This window comes from Triturus cristatus, chromosome 2_2 (assembly GCF_964204655.1).
Source record: "Triturus cristatus chromosome 2_2, aTriCri1.1, whole genome shotgun sequence".
In the NCBI taxonomy this organism is placed as follows: Eukaryota; Metazoa; Chordata; class Amphibia; order Caudata; family Salamandridae; genus Triturus; species Triturus cristatus.
In genome coordinates this window covers 150234169-150253327 of record NC_140582.1, presented here as the reverse complement: position 1 = coordinate 150253327, position 19159 = coordinate 150234169, and the positions used below count along the sequence as shown (strand labels likewise).

At 42.5% G+C, this 19159-nt stretch overlaps 1 protein-coding gene across 4 annotated transcripts in view; it reads right to left on the bottom strand.

Annotated features, from left to right (window-relative positions):
* The window catches only part of LOC146861982 (phospholipid-transporting ATPase ABCA1-like), a 3104259-nt gene that overhangs the window by 1279123 nt on the left and 1805977 nt on the right, over positions 1 to 19159 (bottom strand). For 2 of the 4 annotated variants that reach the window (XM_085641135.1, XM_085641136.1), the window contains exon 27: positions 17931 to 18056. In XM_085641135.1, coding sequence (XP_085497261.1) covers positions 17931 to 18056 — 126 coding nt within the window. The remainder of the gene's footprint in view (positions 1 to 17930; positions 18057 to 19159) is intronic. The other 2 variants (XM_085641137.1, XM_085641138.1) reach the window with 1 other exon arrangement.

Below are 19159 nucleotides of genomic sequence, written 5' to 3'. Positions count from 1 at the left end.
GATGAAGCCCCTGGGGCAGACTTTGGCACCAAGGTACAAAGTCTAAAAAAAATAGTTGCAAAAAGTAAAAAAAGGTCAGTCAAAAAAGACTTGGGGTGGCTCTTCTCCTCATCTGCGCGGACTGATTTGGAAAGAAACATGTTGACATCAGCGCGCCGGGGTGGTGCATATATTTGCACCAAACACATCACTTCTGGTGCTGACGATGCCATGCGATGCTGAACGACACCACCTACATGCGTGCAGGGGTACTGCTCCCCCAAAATTCCAGATCACGTCTGACATCTGGGGATTATTCTAAGGTATGGAATCTGCAGCTAGAAGTCACTATCAGATAACATAGTGTCATAATTGCACTAACATGTGAGTGCAATACAATAGGATTTATTGAATCATACAAATCAAGGTCTACCAGTAGGAGATACCAGAGAAGCAACTATACTCCCCACATCCACATTCAATGGGGCAAGACTCTCTTAGAAGGTGGATGGACAAAGTCGTGCTGACCATTTATCTTTTCTGGCATTTCCCTGGGACTTAAGCCATTGGTGGCTGTTTTTCATGGTAAGACTAGACGACACCTGGGGTGAACACCAAAGTTAAATTGCCAACATGAGTCAGAAAGACGCATGTACAAAAGTGGGAATTCAGAATTCACGGCCAAGGAATATCCAAGGAAGGGGCATTGATAAAATTGGATGGAACATTTCTAATGCTAAATAAAATGGAAAGGATTCTTGATCATATTGAAATGTTCCCAGATCCCTCACTAAAAATAGGCAATTTGCTTCACCTCAGTATTCGAAAGAATGTATTCGCTTTTCACCGTGGGTACATAGGAAGCATTCATACATATTCTGTGCATTTTATAATTGAGTACAATGCAGTGTCAAATAAAAGTGTTTAGAAATTGAGAGCATCAGCCTTGCATAATCAATATGCCATAAGGATACAAGGATTCTATCATCAGGAGAAAATATGATGGAATCCCCTCAAATCCGCTCTATAATTATATCTATGCAATTAAAAAAATAGTTCACAGGCTTCAGTGAGAATATGTTGAATCATGAAATATAGACTTTGGTGTACAGACTGCTGACAAGTAAATAATTATTTTAATGGATTCCTCAGTATAAAAAGATGAAACTACCATGATATACTGAGCATCATTCATGGATAATCAATAATGCATATGCAGGCATTATACATCTTTGACAATGACTGTCATGATCTAATCAAAATAAATGCTAAATTATATTATATGCTGATTCATAATGTTGGAAAAGATTGATCATGAGCTAGTCAACTAAAACTTAGCTCCTTGTGTAAAGACGCCGGTGACATAATCACATTTATTTAAAATACATCATTTTATATAGCCAATGGCCTGTCTGACAAGAATAAAACAATATATATACACATTATCACTGTAAACAATGTAGATATCCCCAAGGTTCCTATTTCTCTAAATTAGGGCTATACCATTATGCTCAGATGCTTCACTCAACCAATTTTTGTCAATGTGAAGCTGATGAATAAAATGGTATACCAAACAAATTTGATAAATTGCCACTTCCAGATTCAGGTTTCATTGCCCTGTCATTCAAGGTCATTCACAGTATGTTTGGGTGTTTGTTCAACAAAGTGAGCATTGGGTATGAAGCAATGGAACCTTCATCAATTTTCAGAAAATCTGTGCTTAATAAGAATTATCTGCCCAATGTCTATATATGGGTATAAGCGCTTGATGAAATATACCAAATTGCTGGTAGTTATTGCACTTAGTAAATTTGCAAGCTTGTCAATTTCGACAGTTGTAAAACCAAACCATTGGTCGCATGCCCCACTGAGAAGTGACAGATTGTGACACTGCCTGTTCCTTGATAGTTCTCAGTATGTGATCTCTGGTATTCTTGTTGCATTTTAATGCAAACAGCGTGAGGTAGCTTATCACATTGTTAGAATATGCCAGTAGTACAGTACAATTGTGTGAGTCTGTTGCTCAAAGAAATTAATGTGCCTGCACAAATGGACCTAAAATATTTGAATAAAATATTTATTAGTATTCCATAAATTGAATGAAGAAAAACATCATCCTAATACGGTTGAGTCGCTTTTAAGCTTGATCCTCGCTTTCTTGAACTTGAAAGTGAGGATCACGCTTAAAAGCGACTCAACCGTATTAGGATGATGTTTTTCTTCATTCAATTTATGGAATACTAATAAAGCTTTGTCACAAACTTTGGAATGAGACCAGCATCAATATCATTGATTCAACTTCATCAACATTCCAAATTCGCCAACGCAAAGATTTAACGTAGCGCCCAGAGGGACGTTGTCTAATGACAGACAACGCATGATGGATTCTTGATAATACACACTCCTTGGGTTCAGAGAGTGATACCTCTGTGGCACACAACAAATAGTTCAACTCCTGGGTACACCTGGTTAGTGCACGTCCAAGTTTCTATTGACAGATACAAGAAGAACATAATGCATTCCCAGCTGCAGATCTCATGATGAAATTATCTATACATTGTCATAGCCAGCATCATGCTACTACATGACATGATCACAGATAAAGTGAGGTTTCTGAATCATATTTGGGATTGCAAAAGGCTTCGTGTATTAGATTCTCCTAATTAGAGACCTCAAAGGCTCGTGTGCATTTGCAGAGGCAATTATTCGATGAAACTACTTTAGGAATCCTATTTCAAGCCTTAATTGAATTTTTGGGCTAATGTAAATGTAAATGTTGTAGACTTGTAAAGCGCACAGCTGCCCCAGCAACGGGGCGTCCTGGCGCTGTAGACCGCTGGGGAACCCGTCCTGGCTATCCCTGTGAGATGGTCCCTTTCTGGGTATCTCCAAGGTGAAACCAGGCATCCTCGGCATCTGTGGGGGGCCGTTGTAGAGATGAGGCAAGCTTAATGCCCAGAGTTGCCGAGTGTGTTCCTGGTTAGAGTAGGTACCGAGGCGAGAATTATCGAGTCCGTTTTGATCCTGGTCCACAACCCTGCTGTGTCGGGAATTGAACCCTGGTCCCTGGCCGATTCTCTGCTCACAGGTCTGCCGCCTCTAACTAGTGAGCCACACCTCAACATTGCATTGTGCTGACAACATCATATGTGGTTATTCTAATAAACAAAGGGTTTCCCTTATTTCTCGCCAGATGATGTGTTTTGATTCAATTTATTTTATTTCCATTTTCCCCTTGTTTATTCACCGACCTCAAATGACCATGTCCTTGTCTACTTAGGCAGTGTAAAATAGGGATCCTAGTCCTGATGAAAGGACCAGACCAAGCCTGAGCTCGTGACAGAGTCTAAAATATGTTGATCTTGTCCTCAGCTTTTATTATTCCTCTTAATACTTTCTAACTCTTCTAAATGGCGACCTGTAGAAAAATGTTGGCCAATCCTTAGGTAAGTTTATCTCACATGCTCTAGATGTTTTTCAAAGTTCTGTTTGAGAAATACATCCATGATATTATGGTCAATCCTTTAAAGATGTCATCTCTACATCTTATAAAGTTGAGCCTCCTCATCTTGTCATCCTTAGGCATAAGTGACAAGTTGGTCCTATAATGAAGCCTGCCACCTAATGCAGGGTGAGGGCTTAGTGTCCTTCACAGAGGATGTCTATCATTAAACGAAGTCCAGTTTCTGTGATATACACACTAGGCCTTGCTTTAATCTCCCCTACTCACACATTCAAGGTAGGAGTCTCTTTTCCAAGGGCACCTTACGTTTGTTACAGGTATCTTGGGGGAGACTGTACCCTAGGAATCTCACCTCTTTCACCACTCCTCTGTTATAAATGACCAAGCATGGTATTCCCCAGATGTTTGCGTTCACTACCCTCTTTTTTGTTTTCTGAACCCGTTTTTATAGGCATAAGGACTCAGTACACTTTATTCCTACTAACTAGTGGTAAAGTGTGTGTGCTCTCATTTACAAACATGGTAAAATGTGTTCACACCTAATTGGCATATTTAATTTAGTTGTAAGTCCCTAGTAAATCGTGCTACGTGTAGCCAGGGCCTATAGATCTAATGCTACATGTGGGCTGCAGCGTTCACTATGCAACCCACTAAAGTAGCACTATAAAACATGTCTCAGGCCTGCCACTGCAGCCTGTGATGCAGTTTTAAAACTATCACTTCGGCATGGCAAATAAACCTTGTGCTAGGCTAAAACTTTCATTTTTAATTCACCCCTAAAGTAGGTCCTCATAGGCCCATAGGGTAGAGGGAATTGCATTGCAAATGTAGGACATGTGTACTTAAGTTGTACATGTGCTGGCAGTGAAATCTTCCACCCCAAGTAGTTTTTCACTGCAGCAAGGATAGCTATTGGATAGACTTATACTGGGTTACCTTATTACACATAATAAGGTATAATATTAGATTGGGAGCAGATAGAGTTATACTTCTTCCACTCATTTGAACTGTAATTTAAAATCCATTTCAATGGAAAAGTTGGATTTTAAATTACTTTTCTGAAAAAGCCACTTGTACAAAGTTAGCATGTTCCTGCCTAAACCAAATGTGCCGCTCTGCCAGTGTCAAAGGTCACATGACTGTAATGGCTCTAATGTGGTGTGATGAGTATTCCTTACCGACAGGGGACAAATGGGCCTTGGATGTGGAGAAGGGTGGCCATGAGGATTTTACCCACCCCTTCCTGACTCCTGAAGACTCTGACACTGTCAGAGGCAAATAAAGTCCCACCTGGGCCTGCCTGCCCTGTGTTACCCAAGACACATTGTAGCCAAACCCACAAAAAGGGACGAATTGAAGACAACCAGTTTAGGGGTAGCCAAAGGGGGTGTCACCACACACAGGCTGGCACATGGTATAAAGGCAGCACCCTCAGAAGCTCTAATCAGAACACTTCCTGTACCTGTGGCGACTCAGAAGAAGGACTGCCCTGTTGTCAGGAGCCTGAAGGACTATTGGACCTGCTTTGTCTTGAACCCAGGATCCAAGAAGTAAATCCAAAGGTTTGCTGGCCTACCCCATGGGGGAAAGCTACAGGTACTCATCTAGCGTACAGAGGTCTTACCTTCAATTGCCCAGCTGACCAGCACCAAGTGGACCCGCCTTGAGCCTGCTGCTGGCTTCTGATAAAGTGAGTTCTGCCCCCTCCCCCAGAGTGCCCCCACCCTAAGGTTCTGGACAATTGGCTAGTGTCAGAGTGTACTCTAGGGGTTGGCAGACGTGGCAGAATTTGAGTCTGAAGAATTCCACAGAATTACATTAAAATGTTGCAAGATTCCATGGGATTCTGAGGGAGAATGGGCATTTGGTGCTATTTTCTTAGCACAGAATGCACCCTTGGATCGACAAATGAATGCAAAGATGCTTTTTTGGATACTCCTGTCCAGCTCCCCTGTGAGGTCCCACAAAAAGCATCCTTAAGCCTGACCCTATTTAATTTATATGTCGCCCCCTTGGCAAAGCTTGTGTGCTCTTTTTGCTTTCTGGTATAATTGTTCACATCTCCTATGACTGGGAAGAGATGGATGCAGGTTCAGGGCTTGCATAATGGAGATCATCAGGTGGATAAGGGAGAACTGTCTCAAAATGAATGAGGAGAAACTCAATATCTTGGTCATGGGATAGGATAGTTCAATTTGTAATAGCCACTGATGGCCAAAAATGTGTGGTACTGTACCTCCCTTGGTGGCTGTGGCCAAAAACCTGTGTGTTACTTTTGATAACACCTTGACTTCTGACACCCTGGTGATTAGAACTGTGAGCTCCTGCCTCTGGATCACCAAGATCTTGAAGAAAATTCTGCTGTTTCTCATGAAAGAGTTTAGGTTGTCAGTGTTTATTGAGCTTACCACCTCTCGCATAGACTACTGCAATGCCCTGTACTTAAATGTTAACAAGTTCTACCTAAACAAGCGTAAAACCATTCAAAATACATCCGCTTGTTTGGTCCTGGGAGCACCTAAACATTTTTCATTCAGGGAGGGATTGAGTTCCATACACTGGCTGCCAGTTTAGAAGCGGGTGGTTTTTAAAGCACTCTACTTGGTCTACAAGGCTCTCCACTTGCAAGGGCCATACTACTGCAGTACAGCCTTTAAATGTTATTCCCCTACGCGGTCCCAGAGATCTGCAGGTCGATGGAAGAACGTTGATCCTAGGCGCAGGAAAGTCAGTTGGGGGAACAAGCCTTCACAGTGGCGGTTCAAGAGTAATGCAGAATTTCAAATTCCTTTGTTTCTGCAGGCGGAATTCAAAGTTCTGCCAGGTCTAGTGTACTCCTTCAACCTATAAAGTGCAAGAACTGGTTTTCTGGTGAAATTCCAGAGGTTCTGGGTTCTTAGCGCTGAAAACACATGTACGTGGTCTCCTCTGGGACATTAACAAACATCCCTAAGGTCAACCTGGAACATGCATCCGACTGCTGTTGGCACCTTCCTGACTACAGACACTAAGGACTTCAACTGCACAGTGCACTTTGCATCAATAATGACTGCCCCGCAATTCCCACCAATGAGAGGCTCCCAAAAGCGATCAGTCGACTGAAGCACCTCGCGTTAGACGGTAATCTTTCAACTGGGACGAACCTTGCCCCTGTGCCCGACCAGCAATCCATTCGGGTCACCGTGAACGTTTAACCTTGACCTGATCCAGGGCAACCAGATAACTGCGATTGACGCTGCGTGCTTTTAACCTAAAATTTGAAAAATTAATAACTCTGGTTTTTCTCATTGGATTTTTTTTCATGTTGGTGTCATTTTATTTATATTAGTTAGCCTAAAATAGCATTATATGTGACCCTTTTGCGCTATGAGGTATTGAGTGAAAACAAGGGACTTGCAACAGAATTTCTAAAGAACTACCTGGCAGCCCTTTAAAACCTTATGAGAACTGCAAGCTGTTATAGAATTTTTACATTTTGGAAGCACATACCTTAAACACTATTCTTAAAGAATTAAGCCATAATACTTCTCAGTCACATGCACTTCAGAAAAGGATTGTATGAGAACCCATTCCTCCATTTTGCACACACAGCAAGCTGACATGACTGAGCTGGAATATATACAAACACGGTCAAACAAACAAAAGATAATTGTTAGAGCTGTTCCAGGTATTTCAACTTATACCTTAATATTATGTAAAGAAAACAGTGGAAGAACAATTTGCTCCATTGAGAAAATCCTGGTGGCTAAGCACCCTGCTACAATTAAGAGTATCATTAACAATACTTATATAACAATGAGAATCTTGTTGTCCTCCTTAATCCCCACAACATTGCATTCAGGAGGAATTATTTTACACTGACTATCCCATCACCTCTTGTGTACATAATTTAAGCCTGTAGTTTGGTATTTCGAACGCATAATTCATATTCCTGGCTTTTTGTGTATTACATTACAATAAAACGCTAAACTCTGTTGTACTCTACATACATCCTGTTCTAATGTGCTGAAACATTAAATGGTTTGAATTTAATGCTTAATTATGTATTTTGGCCCCTCGTGTGTCACAATATTATGCAATTCCCAAATCCATTGTATCTTAAACATGTGTTCGTATTTATATTTTCCTGGACCTTTATGATTGTTTACATATATTTTGCCTTTATAAAATACCACCGCTGTAACATGACCGCTCTACACACAATCAGGAACGGGTATGCTTGCGGTGCTTCTTCTGGCTCACTTTTATAACATTAATGACTCCTTCTTAAGTGTATCACTTGCTACCATGTCTTCTTGTCAAGAGTGAAATATGACACTATTCTTTAGTAGAGGTCACTAGTTTTTTAGCTACTTCATGGACATTTTAAGATGGCTGTGGTTTCTATAAAGTGGATACCTCTTCTTCAACGTCTCCTTTTTTATAATTAACATAACAGGACGTGTCTCCATAACCACAGTGTTCTAGACCGTAGGAGACTAAACACCTCTTCTTCTCTAACAGACCAAAATGAGACGACACTGGCACAACATGTTCTTTACGACTGCCTTAGGAATGCCTCCCGGCCTTTTCGCTTCCCCCCTGACTCTCTATGACCGGCCGCCATGGGCAGATCGCTTACTTGACAAAGAGTACTTAAATATTGTTACTTTCTTTCTCTTGTGTCGCCAACTGATTATCTTTGACTCAACAAATTTCCTTAGGACCTTAAAGTACCATTTTACCCTTGTAGTCATAAAGAACCTGTAGTACCTAGTAGAGGAAGGAGCAAATAGAATCTTGCTTTCAGATTTACAGAGGTCAGCCACGAGAGCATTAGCTGATATAATATTTGTTCTAGGAGGGCCCGGTTGCCAAACTTGCATCTCTTTCATCCCCATTCAAAAAAATTGTCAAGATGGCCAATGACATGCTCAAACAAGCCTTGAACAGCATGGTATTGTGTACAGGACTGCTGAAGTTTCACAATTTATATCAGGCACACAGTGTATTCAATAATCTGGTTCGAGGTATTTTTACAAAACTGTACACCTTATGAGATTCCATTTGATACTAATATGAATGTCCATGCACTCCTGAGGCTTGAGCCGGGAGTAGGAGACTGAGAGTTTTTTACTCTTTTCCGGCTGATAAAATCGCCATCGCGTCTCGAGGCGACTTAGTTTACAGCGTTCACCAATTGATTTTATTTCTATGCATTTGCACTTTTGTCTGCCCGCAGTTCTTGCACATTGGTTTTTAAACTTCATTTTAACATAAATACAAGTAGCGTTTAGTCGCTTCGCTCACCTTGTTTCCCTTGCTTTTCCCGGTGCTGACCGGACCCGAGCAGGTTTCACCTGTGGTTCGGGGATCTGGTAACGGTGGCCATTTTAGACAGGCAAGTTTTGCTTGGCAGTCTAGTTGTCTAAGACGCCTATTTTAGGGGCACTGGCGCGACCGCGCACTGTCCATGCACTCCTGAGGCTTGAGCCGGGAGTAGGAGACTGAGAGTTTTTTACTCTTTTCAGGCTGATAGAATCGCCATCGCTGCTCGAGGTGACTTAGTTTACAGCTTTCACCAATTGATTTTATTTCTATGCATTTGCACTTTTGTCTGCCCGGAGTTCTTGCACATTGGTTTTTAAACTTCATTTTAACATAAATACAAGTAGCATTTAGTCGCTTCGCTCACCTTGTTTCCCTTGCTTTTCCCGGTGCTGACCGGACCCGAGCAGGTTTCACCTGTGGATCGGGGATCTGGTAACGGCGGCCATTTTGGACAGGTAAGTTTTGCTTGGCGGTCTAGTTGCCTAAGACGCCTATTTTAGGGACACTGGTGCGACTGCGCTGCTGGCGCGCCGAAGGCGCGCCTAGGGCGAGCCCATCTCTGCCCGTCCGCGCTCAGGTCGCGCTTGGTGCCCCTCACCCTGCCCAGTTACACTCTGTTGACCACAAACAACTCTACTATTCCAGAGCCTCTCTGATGGAGGTAAATTCGAGGGGGAGTAAGGTCGAATGCCCTCGCTTACCGGCAGAGATTGGATACGCTTTGTCCCATGGCCCCTGCTCCAATTGTTCAACACCTCTTCCACTGATATGCTCGGAATACACCAAAACCATGACTAAGGTAGACCTCGCTGCTAAGGGGGTGTTAGAAACCTTTCCCTGTATCCTAATAAACGCCAGATCACTAGTGAAACACGGCACGGAATGTGCTCAACTATTGCTGGAGTCAGATATCAAAATCGCATTTATCACAGAAACCTGGACGGACGAGGCATCTGGTCCAGACTTAGTTCAAGCCACCCCCCGGGTTTTTACTCTGAGGTTCTTAATAGACCTTATAAGAGGGGTGGTGGCTTAGCCATTTTATATCACAGTTCAGTGCAGGGAACATTTAAAGCACTATCGCTGCCAGCGTGCGAAGAGCTCGCATTTAACCTGAGACTTACAAGTCATTTTTCTTTTAAAGGTATCCTCCTTTATAGACCCCCGGGAACTAAATCATCTTTCTTTCCCTCACTGGGTACCCTTTTAGAGGATGCCGTGTTGGGGAATTCTCATACCATACTAGGGGATTTTAACTTTTACCTTGAGCGGGCAGATGACCCAGACACAGCACGACTCCTCAATGTCATGGAAACTGCAGAGTTGCTACAACACGTAACTGGCCCATCGCACCAGGCTGGACGTACCCTCGATGGGGTTTTTTCTAACATTCCAGAACTAGCCTTTTCAGCTCTGTTACCTCTGGCTTGGTCAGACCATGCGGGAGTTCGGTTTAACATCACACCCACACCCCACTCAGCTAATGGGCGACACCAAACAGTGCGCAAAGAAGTCAGAGCTTGGAACAAGGTGGAAGCGGAGACCCTATCTAAGGTACTTGCCACATCTCTTACACCCATTTCCAGTAATATGGAGGAGGCGGCCTCGTCTTATACGAATTGGCTTACCCAGGCCTCTGCAAACCTCGCGCCACCCAAATTAGCGGTTTTTAAAAGAGTTGTGCCTTCAGCCCCTTGGTACTCGAGGGAACTAAAACTGCAAAAATGTATATGTAAGAAACTGGAACTCTATTGGAGGAAGGTATATACGGAGGGGGAAAATCTGTTATACCTGGCAAGTTTGGCCACATATAAACAAATGTTACGGGAAGCTAAGCAAAAGCACTATGCCATCCAGATATCAATGGCTAAAAATTCAACAAAAGAGCTTTTCTCCACTATTACTAAGTTGTCCTCAGTAAAACCGGCCTCCGTTCCGTCTAGTACAGAACTTCGCGAAAAAATTGCATCTTTTTTTTGACCAAAGTTAATACTATTTTTTCTAGTCTCAGTAACCCTATTGTGATGGATCGGGAGGACAAGACAGAGACCAGTGGGGCTCTACCACCCATTATCCTTAAGGAGTTTAGGCCTCTCACCCTCCAGGACGCCTTGGACTTATTAGCCAAAGTTAATTCCGGATCCCCACTGGACCCTTGCCCACTGAAAATTATCAAATTGGCTCCATTACCTATAGCCACCTACCTCACCTTAATTTTTAACGGCATGTTTGACGGAGGGATTTTTCCAAAAGTTTGGAAGAAGGCTTCTATTCTTCCTCTGTTGAAAAAACCTAGTTTGGATCCCTCTGATCCAAATAATTTCCGGCTTATCTCTCATCTCTCACTCCCAGCTAAACTAGTCGAGAGGGCAATAAACCAACAACTCACAGCCTTTGTGAGGAACACCTCATTGTTGGATGCCTCTCAGCACGGATTTCGGGAAGGACACAGTACCGAATCCGCTCTGATCATGGCTACGGAACAGATTAGGTCAGCGGTGGATCAGGGAGGCAGAGCGGCCTTGATCCTTTTGGATCTATCCGCTGCATTCGGCACGGTCCATCACGGTTTGGCGATGGACCAAGTAAGGAAAGGCGGAATCCAGCAAAAGGCATGGGATCTACTAAACTCCTTTCTTTCTGAACGGAGCCAAATAGTATCCTTGGAAAAATGTTCTTCCCGACCTTTTTCTCTTCCTTGCGGGGTCCCACAGGGGTCCGCGTTGAGTCCCACCCTGTTCAATATTTACGTCTCTTCCCTTGCTCCCATTATCAGAAACCACGGTTTTAGTGTCACCTCTTATGCGGATGATACGCAAATCGTGGTGTCTCTACTTCCTGGCTGCGAACTAGGGATGGACCAGAATTTTCAGTCCTGTATGTCGGAAGTGGCCCAATGGATGGCAAGTAACTGACTTAGGTTGAATTCCAACAAAACCGAGGTTATGTTGTTTGGTAATAACCCCAGTTTCTGGGCCCCTGCATGGTGGCCGCAGGAACTGGGGGCCCTTCCCATTCCGGTTAATAAATTAAGAATCTTGGGATGGTGGTAGACGACAAACTACCAATGGCATTACAGGTAAAGGCGTTAGCCTCTAAAACCGGCTACATCATGAGAATGTTGAAAAAGATTTTGTTCCTGCTTCCTCAGGAGCATCGACAGACTGTTGTAGTGGCCCTGATAACATCCAGATTGGACTACTGCAACAGTCTGTATCTGAACATTCAGGAAAACTTGCTGCACAGATTGCAGCTTCTACAGAATGCTGCTGCCAGACTTTTAACTGGCATCCCCAAATTTTCTTCCATATCAAAGGCCATTCGAGACCTACACTGGCTTCCAATCAAGTGTAGGGTCCAGTTTAAATCCCTTTGTTTGGTCTTCAAAGGCCTTAAGCGGAGAGGGCCCTGACTACCTTATAAAGCGATTCAAAAGGTATGTCCTGGCCCGGCATCTTCGTTCTTCAGACGCCAGTTTGATTACGGTCCCTGTCATAAAAAGAGCTTGCTGGGGAGGGCGTAGCTTTTCGTATGGTGCAGCCAAGTTGTGGAACAGATTGCCACTCCACTTGAGATGCATGGAAAATTTACTGAAATTTAAGAAAGCGTTGAAGACCTGGTTGTTTGATAAATAATTCTGGTTCTTGTGATCAGGGAGTAATGGACAGCGCCAGGACACCTACTCGGTAATCCCGCGCTATATAAATCACAATAAAATAACATAACATTAATGCAATGGATCGTCTTCCTCCTGAAATGCACAGCCCGAATCAGATTTTGAGCAGACCCTTCAAGAAACAAGAGTGAAACTAGAATTGCAGGAATGTCCATTAGACTCTGCCTCCGAAACTACAATCACTGGTATGTGGCTCCACAATTACAGTGTCCTCCTTTTTGTCGTTCTGCAGGCCACATGTAACAGTTCTTGTAGTAGCGGCAGTGGCAGCCAGCACAGGTAAGAGTGGTAGGGCGGGGCAGGGTGGGGGTTGGGTAAGTCTACATATGACGGGATAAATAAAATTAATTTAATAAAAAAACAAAACCACTTACCTTGTGCTCGCTGCATCGCCGAGTAGGCACAAGGTAAGTGGTTTTATTATTTTTTATTTTTTATTTTACTTATCCTGTCGTATGTCGACTTGACCCCCATTCCTTCCCCACCACCCACCGGTCTTACTTGTGCCAGCCGCTACTGAGTAGAGGGTATGCACACCATCATACACCCTCCACCGTCCTGCGCAAGAAAAATTGCAAGTATCACTCATCTCATCAAGAAGCAATATTAAGCTGATTCCTATCTGTGCCCCCCCCCCACCATGTCCACTGTGCATGTAGATGAGTCTAGTACATACTTTCTTCATAGCGGGGTTGCCTCACATGAAAAATAAACCATTTCTTGTGATGTATTTCGACCAATAAAGTGCCACTCCTTCAGCTATTCTTCTAAATGTGATTTCTTTTAAATCTAACGTTTTGGTAGCAACGCAAACACCATCAGTACAGCCAAAAAGGAAGATGCATACCCCTGATGAAGCTACCAGCAATCAGCTACGTCATCTCTAGTTTCTGACACCATGCATTGATTAGTATCGAGACAATATTTGTTATTGAATTCAAAAGGATGGCAGAGCAAACTTACAGGTCCTTTGCCATTTTTGTTGTTGCAAAGTTAACAAACGTTCATGGTTTCAGCTTTGCAAAGTACCACTGGTTAGTGAAAATAGTTTTTTAGAAGAATTCCCAGGGAAAAATAAATGTGTGGCTGTTATATTTTTTCAAACATTTTGATGACCTTGTGAGGATGGCTATTATTTTGTTTTTTAAGTGCAGTGGATGCAGTCAGTTCGGTTCGGTTCAAAAATCTTTATTCGATTCATACAATGAATCATAAAAGCACAAAGTTAAAAAACATAATACACAAATAAGGTGATCCATCCATAAAATAAAAATTACAATTCAAAAAAATCCATCATACAGCATAAATACAAATCCAATGGCAAAGCACAGTTCTACAGCTAATTTATCCATAGCGTTTCCTAATCTGAAGTGAAACTCTTATAAAATTTAACATGGCACAGCAAGTATCAACAGAAGATAATGACAGCAAATAATCATAGCCTTCTTTATAAGTGCATGGTTGCCGCCCCTTCAGGACAGGTTTAATAAATCTAATCCTAGGATCTTGATATAAGGAGCAAAACAGGACAACATGTATAGTACTTTGGCTAACTCTGTCATTACAGGGACAAGGGGGTAGCTGCTCACACCAACCCCCTTGTTTAGGAAAGGCGAAAAGAAAATGGAGGGTATTTAGCCTAAACCTCGTGAGATAAAACCGCCATTGGACATTAGTTGTAAAAGTTAAATAAAATTGATGCTGTAACTTAGGTACATAGCCAATAAGGCCTCCCAGACACCGTGAGCCTAAAAACTTCCAGTAATTTGACTTAATTTGGGTTTTTATGTTTCCCTGGATGTTTGCAGGATTTTCATAAACATGACCCAAACCTATCTTATTCAACATGTCCCTGACGTATGACAACCAGGGGATCTTGTTTGCATTATCCAGGCTCAAGCAGTCTGAGAGAATTTCTCTCGAGAGCTGCAAATCGTCAGATAACCATATTTTGCCCCATAATAATAGGGGTGACAGACGAATGATGTCAGTCACTTTGGTCATTCCCATTTCATTATGACAGAAGCTATTCGATGAACCCGATGGAATCAGTAATACCCGTTTTAGGAATTTATTTTCCATCACTTGTACCACTGAGGGGTTTTCGGTCCCCCATACTCCTGCCCCGTAGGTAGCCACAGATAAACATTTAGATATATAAAGAGTTTTAAGGTGCGCAACAGGTTTTTGACCCAACTTACCACAGAAGCGAAAAAGACCTTCTATGGAGCGGGTAGCACTCTGGGCTCGAGCCTTCATTAAAGGAGCCCAACTTAGTTTGCTATTGAAAAGATTTCCAAGGTAATTAAAATTCTCCACCCTTTCAATAGTAGAGTGATTCACCACAAATTTTCTAGGTTTTGTTCCTTTAGGACCACAGACCATTGCAAAAGATTTTCCAAAATGTACCTTCAGGTCAAGATCCAGCATGAAGGTGTTAAAGGCATCTAGGCACAACTGCAAACTGTTTCCAGTGAGGGTCATTAAAACAGTATCGTCTGCATATGAGAGTATAGGAATACTCCTACCGTTTACCTTAGGAAAATCACAACAGTGGTCCAACAAGTACTTTTCTAGTCCATTTGTGTATACTAGGAACAAGAAAGGCGCCAAAATGCAACCTTGACGCACCCCCTCAGTTGAGGGAATAGGTTTAGTTGTTTCCCCCCCAGGTCCAAATCTTATAGCCACGGACGTTGCTGCGTGTAGTCTGCGGAGAAGTGTCACCAGGGGTTCTTCGAAGCCCATATCGTCCATCATCTGCCACAGCCTGCTTCTACAAACAGTGTCAAAGGCGCTTGACAAGTCCATGAAGGCAAGGTAAATTGCAGAACTCCTTGCCTTCATGTACTTGCCAATAATTAGCGCCAAATTCAGGCACTGCTCAACTGTCCCCTTCCCACTTCTGAATCCATACTGGGAGTTCACAATTAGACCAACAGAGTCAGCCCATGTTTCTAATCTGGCCAAAATAACCCTCCCCAATAGTTTACATGATGCATCGATCAAGGATATAGGGCGATAGCATCGGGGATCACACCTATCGCCCTTCTTGAAAATCGGCACCACCACTGCCACCTTCCACGATACAGGGATGCGACCAAGAACAACAGCCCTAAAAACATTCAGTAATAAAGGTGCCCAAGCTTCAATATTATGTTTAAAAAAGTCTAAAGGGACGGCATCAGGGCCCGGGGCTTTTAATGATATGCCCTTCCTCAAAGCTACTTCAACCTCTTCCAGTGTAAGTGAAGAGCTAAGAAGCAAAGCTGAAGATGGTACCACCAAATCCCCTACATCATCCAACAAATCCGAAAGTAATAATGCTTTGGGATTAAAGATTTTACCAAAGTGAACTTCCCAAGATTCACCAGTAATCTGCGTCAGTATACTTTCTTTGGTGTCATTTTTAAACAAGGGACGATTTACTACTTCCCAGAAGAGCCTACTATCTTTTAGCTCAGAGGCCTTCTCTAGATCGTCCCAGGCTCGATTTTTCAATTCCTGCTTCCTCTTTGTGATGGCCTCTTTATAAGCCCTTCTGGTCGATCTTATCAGTTCCTTATTTCTTGGTTTTTGTGTAAGGGCAGCTTTTAAGGATTTATGTGAGGCAGAGCATGCGGAGTCAAACCATTTAAAACACCTTAAATTCTTTTTCCCCACTGGTTTTCTAAGGTGCTCAGCCACGTGCCCACATAATTTTTCAAAACTCCCAATGACCTTGTCTGGATCAGACGTCAGAGACAGGCATGATTCGATCTCAGTTTTACAAACATTCAGAATCTCTACCTCAAGGCCTTCAGCATTTATTTTCCCCCACTTCATGGTAACTCCCTGATTTTTATTATATGTTATGGGTTGCTCCCAAACCAAATGTTTTCTACTAGCAGGGGCACTCAAGGATAGCATTAAAGGATTATGATCGCTTACGGCACTTGCGATTACCTCAAGCCTATTAACATAATGAAGAAAGTTACTAGACACAAATACAAAATCAATAGTACTCATTGCACCTCTTGTTCCCTGAAAGGTTGGTATTGGCGATATATTTGGGGCAGCCCAGGGCTCTACCATACATAAGTCATTTAGAATAATGATATTATTTAAAGCGTCCCCCTGGGGCGTGTGTTTAAAATGCATCAAGGGCTGTTCATTTAGATCATTGATACCACAGACATTGCAGCCACCAAATTTGCACAGTGTACAATTAAAATCACCAACCCAAATAACTACTAATAAAGCTCGATCACTACGAGCCTTACATATTGCTTCCTCCAAACTCTGGATTGTAGATACATCATTTCTATCAAAGACATTATGGTACCAATTAATTAACAACACGGGCTCTGGGAACAAATTTTCCAACAAGAGCAACTGGTACCAAGGAGTATCCACTATTTTTGAGGTTATCAGGTTCTTTAGTTTGATGGATAGAGCTGTCATTAACCCACCCCTTGCCCTCCCAGCTAGTGATGGGACCGCCAAAACATTAAAAGATTGAAAACCATCAATTTCCCCACCCACTCTGCTCCATGTCTCCTGAAAGCACAGGATATCCTGACCACCCACATGCTCCAGCCAAGCTTCATCCTCCATTCTACCCGCAAGACCTGCAATATTCCATGAGATTAGACACAGCCCAGGTTCCCCTAGGCTATTGTCCACAAACTTTATTGGAGTTTCCAGGTCAGGCCCAGTAATTGGTGGGTTTAGCTCACAGGCTAAGTTGCTAACAGTTTGACTATCCGAACGCATATTAGGTTGAGCATTGTGGTCGAAAGCGTCCACCACCTGGTTATCCTCCTGCCTTATCCCCCCGTTTTCCCCCATGACCAAATCTGTGGTAGATAAAATGCTTTCCTTTTTCTTGTCTAATGGTCAATCTAAACCCTCCATTCCCACCAGTGGATGCAGTCGATACATTGTAGTTGTCATTGGATAACTTGTGATCAGGATTCTATAATTCTGACTTAAAAAAATAATAATATAGAAAATGCTTAGGAAGATATAACGATGTGTTAATGTTATTGTTTGTAGTTTGCATGTCCAGGGCACGCGGCCTTGTGAAAAGCTGAGATATATATTTAAGAGTTTGTTCAGACAGTGACCGTGGATTGTTATCTTGTCGTGAAATTGATTTAACTCAACTTTATTTGGGGGATTTTCTCTAACATGTAGACACCCCCGCAATAGACATTGAAACACTGTTAATGCTTTAATAGATGCCTCACAGGACATTGCCTGGATAGCAGGCATCGCTGCATTTTATACCTCCTGTGAATTGTAGGCACGGTAGGAAAATATGTAGTATAGATAACTGACTCGTCATTTTCAGTCCAAACCATCATGCTGTGCATTGCTGAGTAATAATACAATATTGTACAGTATGTATTAAGTAGCCAAACGTACATTTTAAAAAGAAAAAAAACAAACAGCTACAATGACCATACTTATGCCCATGTTAAAATATAATGTAAAAAATTATGTCAAGGCAAATCATACCATTTTCTAGTTTGGCTTTAAGTAATTCTGGATTGCTCTTAACACTGGAAATGCTCGTGCGCTTCGACACTCGGGAGCTTCTTTTCCAGTCTCTAACAAAGGGCTCTTCTTTTACTTCTTTTACTGCTGAAAGAACAGAAACACATGCTATACTGTTATTTAATTTAATGTAGCGCATAGCCGCTGGTAAGCGTTTCAATATCAAGAAATACTTGCAATCATGAATAGCGATTTGCATATTTCTAAATTCCATAATTGAGAGTCAGAATAAAGCAGCGCTGGGACCGAACCATACACCTGTAACGGAGCTATGTTCACAAGTGAAAGCTGGGATAAACTTAAGGTGCTATAGTTACCTCGGCGCTGTATACTCAGCACCGAAATAGGACTGCTGTCAGCTACTGTCCTAGAGCTATGTTCACAATTGCAAGCACAATACTGAGGCAGGAGACTACAATTGTTCTAACACTGTTATCAGACAGAAGTGGAACCCATGAAAGCTGCTCTTGTGAGTAGAGCATTAGGCCATGTGTAAACCACTGTCCTAGCACTACGTTCACAATTGAAAACACAACACTGAGGCAGGAGATTACATGCTCCAACACTGTCATCCAACAGAATCGAAACCCAAGCAAGCTGCCCTTCACTTTGGTGTAATTGTCAAGTGGGCGGAAGGTCGGATGGCTACTGCCCATTGTGCAGGCCCAGGAGGGGTGGTTCGCAGTTAGCTGATCCTTGTGCTTTTTATGGTCTGGCTGCACAGAGCAGCGTTTGCCAGACAATTATGTTAGTATTACTAGAAAGAGGCTTTGGCTCTGCCCATGTATTGTGAGTCAGGAGTACGTGATCTTTTAACCTACACCAATATTATCATAACGTTTTTTGCTTCCACACAGATGCATCCTAATTCCAATTCCCATGCTATTTACCACTAGTGCCTCACATTGCCATATAGCATTATTTTTAAAGCTAAACCTATTGGCATTGGCAATCCTTGCTGTTGTTTCTTTTTTTAAGCCGCCGTTGTCTTTGGGCTAACTAGGAGGCTAACAAAAACTAGCCCTGTCAGTTGAAAAGGCTGAGGGTTGAAGCCCCTAATATGCCCTGCCATTTGCCAAGGTGGGGACGATATGAATAACCCTTACCTCTGCACATTTCTAAAATCTTTCCCGATGCTTGCAAACATTGGGAGAAATGCAAAAAATAGGAGCTGTGAAAGTACCACGGTC